At 32.7% G+C, this 19,914-nt stretch overlaps 1 protein-coding gene and 1 pseudogene across 1 annotated transcript; both read right to left on the bottom strand.

The window, feature by feature from the left end:
- Positions 1–851: 851 nt before the first annotated feature.
- LOC142617744 (protein NRT1/ PTR FAMILY 5.4-like) lies at positions 852–4,961 on the bottom strand. The gene is made up of 5 exons (XM_075790698.1): positions 4,794–4,961; positions 4,491–4,708; positions 3,873–4,124; positions 2,701–2,966; positions 852–1,847 (listed from the first exon to the last, which is right to left on the bottom strand). Exons 1-5 carry the CDS (start codon positions 4,885–4,887, stop codon positions 959–961), a joined length of 1,719 nt encoding a protein of 572 aa, XP_075646813.1. The 5' UTR covers positions 4,888–4,961; the 3' UTR covers positions 852–958.
- Positions 4,962–11,647: 6,686 nt separating this feature from the next.
- Positions 11,648–18,601, bottom strand: LOC142616854 (protein NRT1/ PTR FAMILY 5.4-like; annotated as a pseudogene).
- Positions 18,602–19,914: the final 1,313 nt, after the last annotated feature.

Below are 19,914 nucleotides of genomic sequence, written 5' to 3'. Positions count from 1 at the left end.
CTTTAATGACTGCAAGCAAAAGAAAGTGAAAGTTGAAAGGAGTTGAATGATGAAGATGAAGCTGATGATCACAGCGCAAGAGGTCTTACAACTGATGAATATGGTAGCGGTTCCAAAACCACCTCTAAAGGGGGCTTTTTTTAGTAGAGACCTTATTGGTATCTTTATGGCCATTATGATTCGTGACTTGGTGCTAAGTGCTAACAAGTGTTATGATCATTGCAGGGTTGGTGTAAACTGTAAAGAATTGGAATTGATATATAACAAAAAGGTTTTTGGTGCTCTATGGGCAATTGGGTCCTTTTATATGTATGAAATGAAACTCACTCAATTTTAGGACATTTATTTTGGTCCTTTAAGCCGGATCAACTAGTGCCTTAATTTCTTGATGCTATTGGATATTGGTCATTGAACATACATGCATTGGCCAAATGCATGGTTGTTTATATATATATAATTTTGTTTGTTTTTTAAGGAATGGTAGCTTTTGAATCACTTTTCATCTTCATCTAGACTCCTCAATATTAGTTCATCAACAAATAAACGAGTTATTATAGACTCATTTAATGGTAAAGACTAATTTAACATAGTAACAAAATATAAAGAACTAAATTAATGCATTTAAAATATTAGGTATCAAAATGTTAATTTTCTCTAAAAAGTATTAGTATTATGATCATTGGTTTTTTTATTATTATTCATATTTTGAAACACCCCAAAATAAAATAAAATAAAATAAAAAGTAGTTAACTGTCAAGGGGAACTAGAAAGCATTAAAGATGGGGAGAGACTAAAACATAAACCTCTTTTCTTTTTCGATAAACGAGATTAAACATAAACCAATTACTACATTTATATAAAACATGCATTTTAAAGCGATAGTAGTTGGTTTGGAATTGGATATACAACATCAACAACCAAAGATACACGTTATGGCCTACATGGCCATGAGGTACTCTCATATTATCTCCCCATCCACGTACCCATTGATGGCTCCCAACTCCTTTTCTCCTGGAACATCATCCTCTTCAACTTTTTTGTACACAAAACCCTTAGCAATCCATACATAAACACAAAAATTCAAAGAACTTAACCCAGCCAGCACCCAATAGAAGTAATCCAGATGCGCACGATTGATATTGTCACCAAGCCATTCTTCACCATACCTTGAACTGATTGTTTGAACCATAGAAATTATTGCACTGCAAATGAAATTTCCTACTCCTGTAACACTAAGGTATAGTGCTGCTCCTAAGCTTCTCATTGCCTCTGGCATTTGAGCATAAAACAGTTCTTGGAGCCCAACAAATGTGAATATATCAGCCAAACCAGCAATTATATACTGCGGTAGTAGCCACCACACTTTCATTGGTACAATTGCTTTAGGGTGGTCCAGTAGGTTATACTCTTCTGCAATATTGATCCTTTTGGCCTCTACTAGAGCAGACACAACCATGACGAATATTGAGAGAAATAGACCAATGCCTATCCTTTGTAGCACAGTTATGCCAGATGGGCGTCCCGTGAATTTTCTAGTAATGTGGACAAAAACTCGGTCATAGAGGGGAATATTGAATAGGATTGTGAGGCCAACAAGGGCTTGAAGTGAAGCTGGGGGAATGGTAAAATGGGGTGTAATGGCTCGATGCATTGTACTACCTTGCTTTGTAAAGTAGGTATTGATTTGGGACATGATTATGGGGAACATTAAGCAACTCAACCATATGGGGAAAAGGCGTAGAACAAGCTTCACTTCTTCCACTTGATTTAAAGAGCATAGCCTCCAAGGATCCCGGATTGTTCTCATGGCATCGAGGCTGTCAATAATCATTGCTTTGTCCAAACATCTGCAATTTGTAACTTGCTTATAAGACAAATCCTCTCTTAAAGAAAATTAGAAATCAAAAACATGAACCTTCAATTCTAATTAAGTACCAAAATAAGCAATACTATATGTGCATTTAATCATTTTATCAATAATTATTTTTAAACTGTCCTTTACACGTGAGTCTAGACTTCCTCATAGTCAGTTCAAGATCTAGGCCTTAAGCCCACACTTGTTCCAATAATTTTTTAAAGGTTTTAAGACCCCAATTAAATAAACAAAAGGCCCAAAATTGTAGGATGAATTGAGTTTTTAAAAAGAAAAAAAAAATATGAGCCTTTTGCATTCTTTTACCATGTTCAAAAAGGCCCCAAATATTGAGCCAATAAAAATTTAACAAAATTAAAACCTTAAACTATTTTACACACACTCAAAAAAAAAAAAAAAAAAAAAGTTACGAGTCTATCATGAATGGGCCAAAGAATCATTAACAATCAACTTTCCTAATTGAATGTTAATCATGACAAGTTAAAGACTTCAAGCCAAGCCCAGGGATCAACAGCCGTGGGAATAAGTTTGTCAATAATATCATGGTGTTTTGAGTGACTGTCCAAGTAAGTGGATAATAAAATATAGGTACAGATGTTTTCTCTAGTCTAACATATATAAAACATTGTTGATAATAGAGATAACAATATAGGGGTAACATAGAAACTAAACAATAGTTAAATATCCTATCAGATTGTGACCACTAAAAGTTGCTAGATTCAATCTTGATAGGCTTTGTCATTTTTTAGTCTTGGGTATGTATCATTACAGAGCATTACATGAGTACGTGCACCCATTAGAAATTTAGAATTGAAAGAGACACATACCTCAGCTGATTTGTATGGGTCAAAGTCCGAGTCTTAGGTTGACCCACTGCATGGAGCACATCTCCATGATAAACACTGTAACTGCCGCTTTTTTCAGCCACGCGCCACTTCCTCGCGGCCGCCACGAGTACCTGTGCCACTGTAGTTAATGGGCTCCCGAGGGGACCTTGCTTACGGTACCTCTTGATTCCTATCAAGAACATTGTTAATGACACTGCCAATGCTATTGCCAACATCCCAATTCCTGTAGCCCAGCCAATAGTATCCTGAAAGCATAATATATAATTAGAAAATTTAATTTGCAAGTGTAGCCCATTGAGGATTCGAAAAAATAAAATAAAAAGATGTAGCAAAGTTGTAAGTTACACATATGGCTATATATTAAGAAAATGAAAAATAGAATGAGTTAAATTTTGATAAATTATCACTAACCTTAAAATTTTCTCATTTATCCTAAAAGTTCAAATTGTTACAAAAAGAAGTATTTATTTATTTAACCATTACTTTAATAAATCCTAGACTTTTCATGTGAATAAATTTGAAAAATTGTGTACTTAGCATTAATTATAGGATCATCTATCCATTATAAGTCCAGCCTAGTAAAGATGTTCAAAGCCGGTCAAAAACCGGAAAACCGGAGACAAATCTGCTTTTGCCTTTGTCTCCGATCCTATTTCTAAAACCGTTATCATAACCCCTCATAAAACTCTAATATACATCATAGTCATGACTCATGACTCATTATAAGTGAGATTCACCTTTTTGCCACTGAGTAGATGGTCCAAAAGTTTAGATGCTACTCACTTTCTTCTTTTCCATAAAAAGCAATCAAAACATTTACAAATCTTCATAATAAAACAAAACAATTAAATAATTATCCAAACTTTTTTAGTTTGATTCATAAAAAATCCCGAACAAAGTTACATCAATTAATATTACCACTTTTATCAGAATTTTTTCATAAATTCACCAAATAATTTAACGAATTTGAGTGATGATAAAAGAGTACTACAAAATTTTACTACATTTTTCTTATAAAGTAAAATTTGTATTAATTTTATCATTTTCTCTTTTTTATTTTTTGTGAAAGTAGAAGTAATAACATTTATTGCCACATAATTTTGTAAATTTTTTATAATAAAATATGTATAGCATTTTCCACAAATTTTTACCTCCACGTATATTACTGCCAAAATGGCAGAGGATGAGCCAGCCACTATTCCCAAGAACCACCAGTTAAAAAATGAGCTCTTGACCTTCATGTCCTCAAGTGAGTCCTCATCAAATTGGTCTGCTGCAAAGGTTTGCACACATGGCTTGTGCCCACCTTCCCCGACCGATAATATGTAAAGTGCTACAAAGAATATCGCTTTACGATAATCCAAGGGAATTACTGAGACCGACAGTGTTAACAAAACCATTCCCTATCATCACGTAAAAAGCCATTAACACAAGATTTAGAAACATAAACACAAAATGAAATCTGACTAGGGTAATATCTAAAAGCATAGAAAAAAAATTGATATATACGTACCCAAGGTCTTTTTTTGTTGAATTAACATCTATATATATGTGTGCGTTTTTTTGTTGAATTAACATCTATATATGTGTGTATGTACATGTACATGCGTATGCAAAGGATTAGACTACAAATTCAAAAGTTGTAGTGTAATTTTTTTAATACATTTTGATCCGAATAATTCAGTATAGATCCTCTCTATTTCAAATGAAATGAAGATAGTTTAATTCACGTTTAATATTTGTATATTTTTTACTCGCATATAACTTACCATAAAATAAATAACAGAAGCCAAAAGGATTGTTTTGAACCGACCCAGGAAGGAATCAGCAACAAAGGCTCCAAACAAAGGGAAGAGATAGGATACGCCAGCCCAAGTGTTGACATTCTTAGCCGCTGTGGATATAGGCTGGTTGAGAACATTTGTGAGGTATGTGATGAGGTTTGCACCCAATCCAAAGAACGCAAATCTCTCTGCTAGTTCAACGACTGCAAGCAAAATAAAAAGTGAAAATTAATGGAGTTTGATCAAAGATAAAGATGAAGCTGATCAGAGATCAAGAGGTAGTCTTACAAATGATGAATATGGCTGCGTTCCAACCTCCCCTTGATGGCTTTTGTTGTGCAGAGACCTGCTTCTTGGTATCTTTATGGCTATTATGAGTCATGACTAGTTCTAACAAGAGTTATCAATTCAAGGTTGGTGTAAAGGATTGGAATTTGATATAAGAAAAGGTTTGATGGTGCTCTTTAGACGATTGGAGTCCTTTTTTTATATGCATGAAATTCACCCTCTTCTAGAACATTTACATAGGTCCTTTAAGTAATTTTCTGATAATATTGGAGTCAATGATCACACTGATATTCATTGTCCCAATGCATGCCAGTTTCTGGAAAATTAGAAAAAGTAATGTTACATATACAAACTATTTTACAATACTTTTATAAAATGTTGATATGATTAATCTTTTATTTTTTTTAATTTAGGCTTACTATTAATATCATTTTTTTATTTACCAATAATCACTCACCACATCAATAATTTGTAAAATAATTAGTATCCTAGTATTATTCAAATAAAAATGAAAAAATATCTATTATAGAAAAAGAGAGATTGAGAACTTACCATAATAGGTGGCATGTAACTTAAAACATGAACGTGTATATGTCATGTACTTAAATGGTAAGTTGTACTTAGATGTAAATGTCAAGTACTTTAATTGTAAAGTGTAGAACACGAAAGTGTATTTGTGAAAAACTATTCACATTATTTTCACAATAAATATTCTTAAGTAGTAAGTTGTTATCGGTGGACAAACAATAATTTCAGTAGTGAATTCAAATTAGAACCACTAACAACTTATCACAACATTTTCTCAACTATATAGTGTCAATAAGATTTTATTAATTATTTGATTCATAAACTTTTTTATGTATAATTTTACCTTAAAAAATTTTGGAATTTAAACAATTAATTGATGACACAATTATTGAAGTTTGATCTTTTGAAAATTTTGCAAGCATAGAAGATATAAAAAAAATATATAATCTAATGGTAAATTTGTAAAAATTCACATCTAATAAAAAGATAATATGTGAAATTAGGCTACAACTAAATTTGTTGTCAAAAATTATACTTTTGAACACAAGTCAACCTATTGCAACCACCAAATAATACCAATGGGTATTTTAAATTATGTTCTTAAAAAATGAACGTCAGAATCTAAAGTACGATTATACTATTCAACTTTATTTAATATTCTTGCTTAAAAATTACGAATGCGGAACTTTACTTTAGGAAATCTTTGAACTTTTTTTATTTTTGTTTTAATTTTCTATAGGTCCCTCAAAAAGTTCTTATACCATTCACTAACCTTAAATCTGTTTCTAATGTATTTGTATACCTCCCTCTCTCTCTCTCTCTCTCTCTCTCTCTCTCTCAATGACCTCTTTGTTATGGTTTCCTGAGGGAGTTGTTTTCCCAATTATTCTTTCACATTGAGACTACACTAGTAAGTCTCTAAATGGATCCAGATATTTTGATCAGATAGTAGAATAGGCCACAGGAGTTGGAGGAATATACTTTTAGTCTGGTTTGGAAATTTCTCCAACAAACATGAGTGATGTGATTAGTTAAATAGTTAAATTTTATATTAAATAATAATGATAAAAATGAGTAGTTCGAACCTAAATCTATTGGCTTAAATTTTTTGGGTAAATGGTGTTTCTAAATGTTATAACTACACAATCATGTCCCCCAAAGTGCTATATAAAAATAATATATACATATTTATCCTAAAGGTAATTCATGAGAATAAGTTTAAGGATAAGGGAGAAAAAAGATTAGTTTGTTGGTGATTGATTATTAAAAAATGCTTTTAGAAAGAGAAAAAGTATGTGTGGTTTGATGGTGATTGGTGACTAGTTGCAAGAGTTATATTTTGTGGGAGAAAGTTTTTCTAGAAACTAAATTGGAGGAACTCTCCGAAAACTACAACGTGTCAACATTAGAGAGTGACACGTGTCCTAGCCTAACTGATGCTCAAATTCAAATATAACGCCGTTAACCCCAAATGTTAGAGCACTCTTTTCTCCTCTTCTATAGACCAGTCAGACCTGAACCATCCCCTCTCTCTCTCCCCTAAATTTTCTCTAGTCCAGTAGCCAAAGCTCCAAACTCACCCCTCATGGCAATCTCGTTCCAGCCTCCACTTAATCCCTCCCTTGTCTTTTTGTTGGTCTGTCCAACCCTCCCTTGTCTCCGCCGGTCCCACCCATCCATAATACTGCCAAATCCTGTACAAAGGTTGGCTGGCAGCCCAAACTCCACTATCAAATCCTCCTCCCAGTATCCTTCCTTAACCTTCTTTTGATCTAAAATATAAAAGAATCTTTAATTTGTTAGAGGCTTATAGTGAGACTTTTTTATTATCTTGTTACCTTGATTTCTGTGTGTTACCATTTTGTAACCTTTGCCTAATTGTTCTTGTTCTAAATATTAGTTCATTTACATCCTTTGAAAAATCAAACAATAACCCATAATAATTGGTACTTGTTCTATATATTAGTACCCCAAAAAGCTATTACAGACATATGTTAAAGTAGGAACGATACACCAATACTCCCAATAACTGCATAACTAAGAGCGAACTAGGGGAATGATTCAAAGTTCAAACTCATGCTATAGTAGTATGTGGATTTTCATAAATTTTGTAATAGTTTGTGGGTGGGCATTAAATTGTGATGTGTGAATTAGTAGAGTTTGAGAAAGGATCTAGAACAAAGGAGTGATAGAGAAGGGATTTGAGCTGAACGGAAGAGATAGACAGAGAGATGGACTGAACGTTTAGGTGATGACGTTGGAAAATGGAATTTTTTTTTAATAGAAAAAGATATGTAAAAGTAGTCTAACGTTTGGGTTAACGGGGGTTTATTTCTTAAATTTGAGCTTTAGTTAGGTCAAGACAAGTGTCAATCTTTTTTGTTTACACATCATAGTTTGGAAAGATTTCCTACCAATTAGGTTGTAGAGAAACTTTATCCTATTTTGAGAGAGCAAGAGAGAGAAGAGATGTTTGACGAAAAAGTGGAAAGACTTTTTTAAGACAATGAAACACTTATGTGGGAGAGCGAAAAATGTACATAGACCACTTCAATTTTTAGCTAGACATTAATAGTGCGACATATTTAATTTTAAGTGCTAAATAAATGCAGTATTGCACTATAGAAAAAAAATTATTAGGCCTCCTTTTATTTGGATTTTGGAGGCCTTACACAATTGCCTCAATTTTTAAAGTGTTAACTGTGCCATTGAGATTGGCATTTAGGAGGTGTGCTTTGAAGGGGATTCAAGGAGAAATATTTTGGGTTACAATGGTTAATAAAGAGAGTTATGTTTAGACCCCTATAACGACTTTGCTACCAATTTTAATGGATTTTTCAATTAGTCATTTCATAGTTAATTAATCAATATTTAAGCACAAAAATAAACATAGATAAACACATTCAAAAAAGTAATGAACAAACAAACTCACATAGAAACCGTATTTGTTCAAAGGGTGAAAAGTCAAAAGTCAAAACAGTAAAAAGTAAAAACATTTTTAAGCAAAACCCAACTCATTAGTCTATTATTGAAGGTTGTTGTGATACAAACAATATTCACACGACTTTCTATACATGTAGTCATCCTAAGTGCATAGTCCTCGACATTCCTAAGCAAAGCCGAACTCAACAAGTCTATTATTGAAGGTTGTTGTGCTACAAACGATACTCATATGATTTTCTATACATGTAGTCATCTAAGTGTATGATCCTTGAAGTTACTTATTGTCTCAAGTCAATTTGTTGACTAAAAACCGATCTCTAGCTCGACCACTCCAAGGCCTAAAAATCAATAGAGCAAATGCATAAGAAACTTCCAAGAACCCCAATGATATCCTTATCAATAATATATGAAAAAGCTGTTCTATGTATTAATCCTTTAATATTTGTTGCTGTATGTGGTTTCAACATCAAGTCTAGCACAATTATGGTGATCCATGTGTTCGGAATAATAAACTTCTCAAAGATATTCAATGAGACAGAGTGAAAGACACAAAAATAAAAAAGCGCTCTCTCTAGATTTTGTTCTATCTTGTGTGGTCATCTTCCTTGATATGTAGGGCAAAGTTTCTAATTAAATACTTGTAGGGTTTTAGGGTTGAGTAGCTACAAAACAGTCATGGAAACCAATCTCAAATGTTTCATGATAAGGATTCGCTCGACCGAACATTTCGCGAGTTTCTACCGAAATTTTATGTCCAAGCACTAGTTTTGGTTGACCAATCTTATCTTTTCACTTGATCAAAATCTTCGAAACCACACAATGAACAACAACTTTTGACCTTAAATACACCCATACACTTACAATTGAACATAGTTAAACAATTGCAAATAAGAAGATATCTAAGCTTTGCCCAAAGATATCTAAACTTTGTCAAAATTGGCTCTAGAATATATCCAAGCTTTCTTAGAAAGTTTCTGTTCTTATAGCTTTGCCCACAAAGAAGCCAACACTGCCACCCATACACTGGACCAAAATGAACAGGTTTTTTTTTTTTTTTTTTGCGATGGGAAATGCATAGGATATTAATACTATAGTAAGAAAGTTTTGGATAGAGGGATCTTCATCATTTTTTAGAAACATCTTATTATGATGTTATTTTAAACTCTGTCTCTTCATAACAATATCTTCTACTTCTAGAATATATATATAATCAAATCGTGCTCACATGCAAGGGCGTTGACAAAATGCTAGTCATGAATATAATGGATGAAGATAAAACTTAAAAGAAGGCATTATGGAAACTTTGTCTTGTCAAAGCCAAGTAGCCAAGTGACAATTTCTTGAAGATAGAAATGATCATCAGCCACTCCTGACACTGTCACAGTACTATATATTCATGCTTCAAATGCTCTCCACCATAGAATTTGGCATATTGGTGTGTTACTATATGAAAGTGATCTCTCAGGATGTGCCTCTAATCATTTATGTGTGTAACATTGGAGTCATTCTAGCCATGCAGTATAGCCAAGAAAATGGTAGATGGCTAGAGCATCATTTCAAAAAGCATTTTATGATTCTTATCCGTAGCTTTTCTTGTCTTTAAAGGATTGAAGATTTGAAGTGCTTGAAGATTTTTCTTTTTGATATGTAAAATAACAAAGGGTATTTAAAATTTCATGGCCATATATATATATGCTTGTTTATTTTACTCCTTTTTACTGCTATTAATGGACGAAAAGATTGCAGATAACAAAAGAATGTGAGGAATTCATATCATGAGCTATGAAGTGGATCAAAAAGAAAAGCTATGAAGTGGATTTTGATTATATATGTATGTATGTGGCTACTCAACCAAATCCAAGTGGGTCACCCTTGACTATGGGATAGGATCTTTGGTGGACACCACAACTTTTCCGCGTCCTACACACAAAAGAACACTTTGAATTAATTTTGATATCCTCAATAGAAATGTTTCTTTCATTTGATTTTTTTTGTTTATTTTCTTTTCTTGATAGCAACATCTCTTGCATAGACACTGTCGACCAGTTACTTTACTCACCCTCTGGCAAGTCAAATACCTTTGACTCTTAGAGCATATTCGCATTTGGTTATTAGGCTATGTAAATGGCCTTTTCAAATCAACGTTTAGTTAACCCACCCAAAATAAAAAACCCTTCCATTAGCCAAATTTTCAAAAAGTTACACTAGCTCTAGAGCTCACCAAAACCTTTTTTCACTCCAACATCACTCTCTCTCTCTCTCTCAAAGAAACCCCTTTTGTTTTGGTTTTTTGCTAAAAGAAACCCCTTTTGTGATTGATGATTTTTTGGTGAGGAAATTTGTGAAGTATGATTTGTTGGTCAAAAAGAAGTTAAGAGATATGAGACAAAAGTTTGGGAAGAAAGATTAAATTACATTTTTGTAGAAAGGAAAACAATAAAAAAAAAAATACAAGACTAGTAAATAGATTTACTCTATCAATAATTGACTTGGATTTATCGTATCATAAAGAATTTACCTTTTTTTTTATAGATTCTTGCAGATTGGATCAAAAATAATTCTTGAATGAGGTATTCAACTCCAAATTTCAATAAAAACAAAAAAAGAAGAAAAAAATATATGATATAGATGTAGGTTAAACATGGCTAGCTAGATAAAATATGTTTTTTTTCTTTCTTTCTTTCTAGCTAAAATTCGGAGTGACCTCTTGTCACCCCATTCCTACTCCAATAAAGAAAATGACAATGCCACCTTACCACACATCAAAATCAACTTTAATATCACTTGTTAGTTGAAACATTAAATAATTTAACACTCATGTCCTCAACACATGCTTTGTGCATGCTCAAAGTTTTTGTTGCTTTTTTTTTATATATACAAGATTTTGAATTTAAGAATTTGAATATTTTTAATAAGAATTTGTATGTAGTAATAGTTATGATAAAATAAAAGGTTAAATTATACTTTTCATCCCTGAAATTTGGTACAAGATTGACTTTGGTTTCTCAAATTTAAAAGTTCATATTTGGGCACACTATTTTTGTAGGGACTAAATCAAAGTATCAAACCAACTATATATTAAAGGGACTAAAATAAATGAGGAACGCAATTTTTCCCTTTTAAAAATTTGAGGGACCAAGTCTGAACTTTTAAATTTGAAGGACCAAAATCAAACTTAGCACAAATTTGAGGGACCAAAAGGATAAATTAACCAAAAAGAAAATTGTGAATAAGAAGAGTAAGAAACATAGCTAAATTTAAGGATGAAACGTCCTTGATAGAAGTATAAACGGAATATATATGTATTAAACACTAACAGATTCATCCATCAAGCTATACGTATCAAAATATATAAAACTTTGATGCAAGTATTATCATCCCCTTCAAACCTTTTTGTACACAAAACGCTTAGAAATCCCAATGTAAACACACAGATTCAAGGCACTCAACCCTGCTAGCATCCAATAGAAGTAATTAAGGTGTGCGTGATTGAGATTGTTACCAAGCCATTTCTCACCGCAGCCTGAGCTGATTACTTGGACAACATATATAATAGCACTGCTAATGAAGCTTCCAATTCCTATAACACTAAGATATAATGCTGCTCCCAAGATTCTCAATGACTACAGCATTTGATCATAGAACAATTCTTGGAGTCCAACTAATGTGAACACATCGGCCAAACCACATAGTATGTATTGTGGAAGTAACCACCACACACTTATTGGAACAATTTCTTCAGGCTTTTCCATGAGGTCATGTTGTTTTGCAATGCTAACCCTTTTGACCTCTACTAGAGCTGCCACTACCATAGTGAGCAATGATATACATAGACCGGTTCCCACCCTTTGTAGCAAAGTAATACCCGAATGGTATCCAGAGAATTATCTTGTAATTGGGACCAAAACTTGGTCATAAAATACAGTAGTGATCATGACATTGAGGCCGAAAAGGGCTTGAAGTGATGCTGCTGGAAGTTGAAAGTTTGGTCCAATTGATCGGATCATTGTAGTACCTTGCTTGGTGAAATAGGTTGAAAAATTGGTTGCAACTACGCCAAACATTATGGAACTCAACCATATGGGGATGAGGCGGAGGACAAGCTTCACTTCTTCCACTTTATTTAGTGAGCATAACCTCCAAGGATTTCGACTTTCACTTGATGCATCAATGTCATCGATGATCATTGCCTTATCCAAAAACCTTCAATTTTCAAATAATTAGTTCAACCATTTGGCAAGCATGACTAACAAAGAATTACATTATGAACATAATACGTTTTTTAAGAATTAATAGCCTAATATTCATTATAACTTGACACATGAGCAAGAATGCTTTGAAACCAACTTTATGTAATTTTGCTCTAGCCCTCTCTCCAAAACACTCACAGTATCACAGACACGCTAAGCAACTGGCACAAAGTCTAGGGATAACAAACCCCATTACATCGTTAGCAAAAGTCTCCAAATTTTTTAACATATCTCGAATATGTTTCAAATCCAGTACACTAAAACAATAGACATAAACCAAAATTTCTCTACAGTATCTTCCGGATAATTATAAATATGAGTTCTGCATTTTTCAAGAATTATTATTGTGGTTATTATTGATTAGGAAAATGCCAAGTTAGTGCTAATATTACTAGAAAAACTTTCATATATCGACATGCCAATAAATTAATGTGATTGATATAATCTTAACAATATAATGAATAAATTTCTTAATTACTTTTTTTATATATCAGTTGATATATTAGTGTGGGTTCTAGTTAGCTCAATTAATAAAATCTATAATTGTTGTATAAAAGATCTGGGACTCAATTTCTGCCGACACCAAAAACTGATTAGTGTCTTGGTCTAATGATAAAGAGCTATCATCAAGAACGAACGCCATAGGTTAAAACTCTCTTTAAAAAAAGTTGATATATTAGTTTATAAAACTTATGTAGTTAAACTTGTAATATTTCAAGCATCACTTTATTTGCTACCCAGTCAACGCACATCATTATTTTTCTTCACTAGGACTATGTAATGATGAGATCCCAGTATATCTCATGTGTAATTTTGCATTGCCTGCTCAAAAGAACTAATGGCTAAAAGTTGATGGCACCCTCATCAAAATAGTCCCCACTAGCTAATTCTGGAGTCAATTTCTCCCACTATGCAACCCACGCCTCTGCACCAAGAAAATTTAGAGTTGATTTCTGAATTAACGTCTTGTGCTCACATTCTAAAGCCAACTCAAGTGTTACATTTACGGAGTATATGCCATAGGTAAGATTTGTTGTAAAATTTAGTCTCCTACTCCCATTTGTGAGTTAGGTAAAACAAACAATGTTCTCACTATTAAAATGAGGATCAAAGATTCAAACAGCCTATGAACTATAGTTTAACTAACGTCCTCTACCTATAATAACAAAATAGAAGATGAAGTCATGGATTCAAGAACCACTAAATATATGCATATAACTTATTAATAAACATAAAAAGAATCAAACATGGTTGTCGTGTATGTCCGTAAGACCCTAACAACCTTGGTAGTAATGAGGTCAAGATCAACTCACTAATGAAATGGTGGATTGATTTTAGACTTGGCACATACCTAAACTGATTAGTATGAGCCAAAGCTCGAGTCAATGTTGGTTGAGCCTCCAGGTGGACATTAGTTATCTCATCTCCAAGACAAACACCCAAGACGCCATGCTTTTCATCTGCGTGCCACTTGCGTGATGCCGCCACAAGCACTTGCACCACCATGGTGAATGGGCTTCCTAAGGGACCCTGCTTCCTATACTTCTTAATTCCCGAAAGAAATATTGCCAGTGACACGCCCATTGTTAATGTCAAGGTTCCAAAGCCCGCTGCCCAACTAATGTTGTCCTGTGTATCAAATTGTAAAGATTTTGCAACATGAAATTTTTCATAATTGAACACTAATTTGAACTTATTTTGAGGACAAATCAGAAAAAGAGAGAGAAAAAAATCATATACTCAAGAATAATAGGGAAGCCAAGCATGTCATGCATGTTAATTAGTAAGTAATTACTCTATTTAATTCTTCACATTTAGAATAGTTCACAAAATGTGGAAATATGCAATAATTATTACAAGTAGTGAAAAAAAAAATGTGAAATTGGCTCAAACCTTTACAAACAAGGCTATTTTTCACTGGTGAATCCCTCAAAATTATATACATATCAAATATCAAATACCAAATAAGAATCTTCAACTCTAGACTTATTGTTTAGATTCATCTATACCTTTTCTTTGATCCCTTGGTGAAAATTTTGATTCCAACCCTAGGCATAATTATAATAAATAAATAAAATTTTAGATAATGGATAAGATAAAATAGCGAAGAAAATAAATGTGAACGATCTCGATCAATATATGATGACCTATACTCTATCACAAAGTTTTGGAACTAACTCTTTGCTGTTGTCATTATTATTGAGTGATGTTAAATTCAGTGGAAATAATGTTAGTCTAATCACAATAGACTATACTAGCAATGGCAAAAAAAAGTTGAGACAAAAATTATGTCTTTGGCTTTTCTCTTTTAAGTTTATGACTTTTGATTTACTCCATTAGGAAAAACTTGTCAACGGTTGTAGTTAGAGACTAAACTAACACATAAAACTATGATTACCTTTATAAATGTACATATAAAAATTCAAGTAAGATAAGAAAATTTAAAAATGATATGAGAATTTTTCTTTTTACCTCTATGTATACTGCCACCAGTACGACCAAAGTGGAGCCAACCGTTATTCCGAAGAACCACCAATTGAAGAATGAGCTCTTGGCCTTCGTTTCCTCAAGCAAGTTGTGGTCAAACTGGTCTGCTGCAAAGGTTTGCGCACAAGGCTTATGTCCACCTTCGCCAAATATGTACAGTGCTACGAAAAACAAAAGTTTTTGATAATGCAAAGGTACTATCGCGACTGATAGGGTTAGCAAAACCATTCCCAGAGACATAAATGAAAAAAAAAAAAAAAAAAGGTCAAAAATTACATATTTTAGGTTTAAATGAGATGGTCTAGATAATTAAATATTTACCATTATAATGAACTATAAGATTACTTTTTTTTTTTTATATACAAGATAGAATTTCTACTCTAGCATAATCTAAGTGTATATGTGTGTGAAGCTCTCTCCTGGAGACTTGAACCCCAGCCCTTACCCCCCCACACTCCACAAGCATTTATAACTGTGGAGTGACCATTGCACCAAGGGTGTGCGGTGGCACTATAAGATTACTAAACACATATATAGTTTCATATACAAACACAATAATAATTAATGCCGAATAGTAAAATATTTAGTTCCATATGCAAATGTGATTGTATTAAATGACAATTAATAGCTACCTTAATCATCAAATTTCATATTTAGACAAAAAAATATTAGAGAGAAAAATCCTCTAACATTAATTACCGTGTATTTGCCAAAAAAACATATAAACTCAATGAATTTATGCTTGTACACCAATAAATTATTAAGATGCAAGTATTTTATTTTTTGAAAGTGTACATTGTGATTCATAATTGAATAGTTATTATTCCTTAACATTTGTTCTTAAGACAATTGTATTTCTCTTTTAGATGAATTTTTTTTAAAACAATAATATAAGGGGTGAGGGAATAATTTGAATATTGGTTCTATTAATCTAGGAAAGTAAAAAATGTCACTGAGTTTCAAGACATTAGGCTTTTTGGATGAATTTTTAAGACAAAAAAAAAAATGCATAACTTTTTTGCATTTTGTTAAGATTGTAAGGTGTGATTAGTATAACATTTATTTAATATGGTTCTACCACTAACATTATTTTTATTTTATTATACTTATAACAATATATCTCCTTATTAGTTATAAAACAAGAAATTATAATTAATTTTGAAAAAATTAAATTTTAAATCCTAAATTTGGTGTGTAAAAAATTCAACTATAAAGTTTCAAAACAAATTAAACCCTAAAATGTTATAAAGTGAGAACATAAACTTTATACTTTTGAAAGAATAAATTAATCTTGAGATACCAAAAAGCAACAAATTAAACTCGTAATTAATATCAAACTTCAAAATCAATTTCATTCTATTTAAATGGATTGAGTTTTAATTAATTTTTTAGTTTTCAAAACCTCATAATGATTTGTTATTTTTAAAACAATAGATAAATTTTCATGTGGTTGTGAATGAAGAACAGTATTTTTTTTTTTTTTGGGGAGAATCAAGAACAATGTAATTAATGTAAAATAATATATTATATTATATTATAGGAAAATGCTAACGAATGTCTTTAGGGCAGATGTTAATAATCCATTTGAAGAAAATTTTTATGGGAAAAAAACAATTAATGTTTTAATAGTTTTTTTCATTTTTCATAAAAGTGGTGTCAACTTTTTTATAATAAATTGTTAACTAATGCCCTTAGGACCCTCATTAACATGACCCTATATTATATTATATTATATTTAATGTAAAAATAGTGTAATTAATGTAAGATAATATATATATATATATATATAATTTTTTATTATGAGTACAATAGAGATTTCTAGATACTATGTAATAGGGGTGGCAATTCGTGTTCGCGTGTCGGGTTCGTGTCGTGTCAAGTCATGAGTATTCGACTACATAGGTCAACACTAACCCGACCTGTTTATTAAACGGGTCAAGATTTCTCAACCCTAACACGACCCATTTATTAAACGGGTCAGTCGTGTCGACCTGTTTATTAGATTTTATCAAAATGAAAAATAAAAATTAATGAAAAAACAAACAAATAAATATTTTTAATATAAAATTTAGAACTAACGAAAGAACTGCATCACAAATAATCATTCAAAGTTAAAGCATATCCCAATATCACAAATAATCAATCACAATATGTCAAAGAAAATAAATCACAACAACTAATAAGTTTATATACCTAGAGTTTGAAGGGTATATTGGTAAAATATCATTTAATTAAACGGGTCAGACGGGTCAAACAGGTTCTATGTGTTCAACCCTAACCCAACCCATTTATTAAACGGGTTAGTCGTGTCAACCCGAATATGACACGAACCCGTTAAGCCTCAACCCATAACCTGCTAATTTCGTGTCGTGTCGTGTCGGGTTCGCGGGTCGTGTCAAATTTTGCCACCCCTACTATGTAACGAGTGGCTCGCTTTTCCATCTCTACTTTATTATTTTTTGTTATGACATTTACATGTGTCTCTTTCTCTTTCTTTCCTGCAAATTACTCATGCATATGTATCTCCAATTGGATGGCTCATTTGAACTTATCAAGTCGGTTTGAAACCAACGTGCATGCATACACGTGTATGTGTATACAATGGACGCCTCAGCCTCCATTGTTTTGAACGGGCAAAAGACACAGTGCGCATGCAGCCAAATGAGTTTTTAGTACCAATTGCACCTCACTGTAGACGTGTGTGACTTAAAAACAAATAAAATTCTACAGGTGGTAAATGTTGCTTGAATGAGACTGTGAGTTTGTATGTGTGGTAACTATTGCAGCAAAGTTTTTTTTTTTTTTTTTTTTTTTTGCGCATTTAGATATTATTTATTTTTTTAAGATTGAAAATTAAAAATTAAAAATAAATATTAAAAAAAATTATTTTTAAATTACTGTTCACCCAAAGGTTACGGTAGATAAGCTGAATGCACATGAACAGTGCAAAAAGTACAGAACTAAAAAAAAAAAAGCCGAAAACGCAGAACAAACCAAACGCAGACACAAACGTGAACAAACGAAACAGACCTGAGTGAAGGTAAACATAATCATATTGCTATAATTTACAAGTTGAACGAGGGTATTTTCCCAAACAATATTATCATATCTAGGAAGAAGAGCAAGAAATTTGGCCCATAGAGCTTAATCAAGGGAAAAGAAAAGGTTAAAGATGAAGAACTTACTGTGCAATAAATGATGGAGGCCACAAGGATGGTGTCGAAGCGACCGAGATAAGAGTCGGCTATGAAGGCTCCAACTATGGGGAATACACAAGATACACCAATCCAAGTGTTTACATTCTTAGCTGCTGTGGAGGTGGGCTCATGGAGTTCATCTGTGAGGTACACGATGAGGTTACTAGCCAAGCCACAGAATGTGAATCGCTCTGCCACTTCAACAACTGCAAAACCAAGGAAAAAGAATCAATAACCAAGTAGCATCAAATGGAAGTTTTGGGATTAGCTACTTAATTAAGAGGAAGAATTAAATTGATTATCTTGGCTTACAAATGATGAAAATGGCTGCATTCCATCCATCTTTGGACTGTTTTCTAGGGATGAAGAGCTGCTTGGTATCTTCAAGGCCATTATCTATCATTTTCTGATGTTACCGACTACTGTGCTAGCTCTCTATGAAAGATGGTGCAAAGATAAAGAACTTGGACTATTGTCATTCTCAATTGGATTTTGGGTCCTTTTATAGATTCTCTCAGCGGGCATTTGGGTACTTTAGCAGGGATCTGCTTGTGCAGCAATTAATGTCCTTTAGCAAGGATCTACTTGTACATTAATAAATTCCTTATTGGAAAAATTTTATCTGAAATTAAAAAAAATTGTCAAAATTTTTTCAATTTCCTATAAGATTTTTTTCAAAAATTGTATATTATTGTGTATCCTCAGGGTACATGTTAAAAAAATCATATATATCCTATATTCTTTAACGTCACTCGCTTATATATCGAAGCATGCACTGAAAACATTGCATAGTGTTAGGTTTTAAAAAGTTTAGAAAAATTGGCAAATCGTGAACACACAAGAACATATAAGCTGCAGAAAGAAGATTTCAGAATCTGCCTAGTTCGACCAATCGAAAGACAGGCTCAACCGATTGAAAGTCGTATCTGTAGAATTTTAATTAAGCCCAAACAGCAGTTCAAGCCCATTAAGGATTAGGGTTTCTAATCTACTTCTCCTACTATATAAAGGAAACTCTAAGCACGTTTTTATAAGGTTTTTAAGAGAGAGAAGAGTCTGCCTCTTTTGTATTTAGGGTTTTGTTCCTAAAAAGCTCTCTCATATCTTCTACCGGCGTTATTACTTGAAGAATCTCAAGATCTGGAGTTGTAGAAATTACTGCCTTCTCTAGTCATCAAAGGTGCTGATGATCTAAACCTTTAAGGGTGGTCTTGGAGTCACAAACAGGAGAGTTTGTGTTGCTAAATCTTTGAGTAGGATCTCAAAGTCACAAACGTGGGTTTTTGTGTTTTGCAAAGGCCAAAGAAAAAAGTAGTCCGTGGACTCAGAGCTACCATGGGATCGTGATAGTCAGTTTTCTACTCGAAGTAGCAATAGGATGTTAGTGGTCTAAGTCGCTATTGTACAAACTCCAATTCTTTTATAGTGGTTTTGCTGTTTTACCTTGAGGATAATTAGGTCAAATTCTCCTTAGATTTTTTACCGGTTTGGTTTTCCTGAGTTATCATATCATTGTGTTCTTTATATTTCCGCTGCTTTGCATGATATGATTGTTTTGTTATTAACCTAGATCTGAATAATAAACCTAAGTATTCACTTGGTTAGTTAATTAGCTTAAACAATCTAATTTTACAGGGGTCTAAAAACGAACACATAAAATTTCAAACAAAGACGTAATGAAACTGTAATAAATATTTGACTCCAGCCAAATTGTGA

This window comes from Castanea sativa, chromosome 11 (genome assembly GCF_040712315.1).
Source record: "Castanea sativa cultivar Marrone di Chiusa Pesio chromosome 11, ASM4071231v1".
Taxonomy (NCBI): domain Eukaryota; kingdom Viridiplantae; phylum Streptophyta; class Magnoliopsida; order Fagales; family Fagaceae; genus Castanea; species Castanea sativa.
This window is presented reverse-complemented; position numbering and strand designations above follow the sequence as displayed.

What these genes read in the sequence shown, in the direction of transcription:
- LOC142617744 (XM_075790698.1), bottom strand. Translation starts at nt 4,887, where the DNA reads ATGACTCATAATAGCCATAAAGATACCAAGAAGCAGGTCTCTGCACAA. An exon ending in CGCAGCCATATTCATCATTT is followed by an intron (nt 4,709 to 4,793) that starts GTAAGACTACCT and finishes TTTTGCTTGCAG; the next exon opens with TCGTTGAACTAGCAGAGAGA. An exon ending in CTTCTGTTATTTATTTTATG is followed by an intron (nt 4,125 to 4,490) that starts GTAAGTTATATG and finishes ACGTGATGATAG; the next exon opens with GGAATGGTTTTGTTAACACT.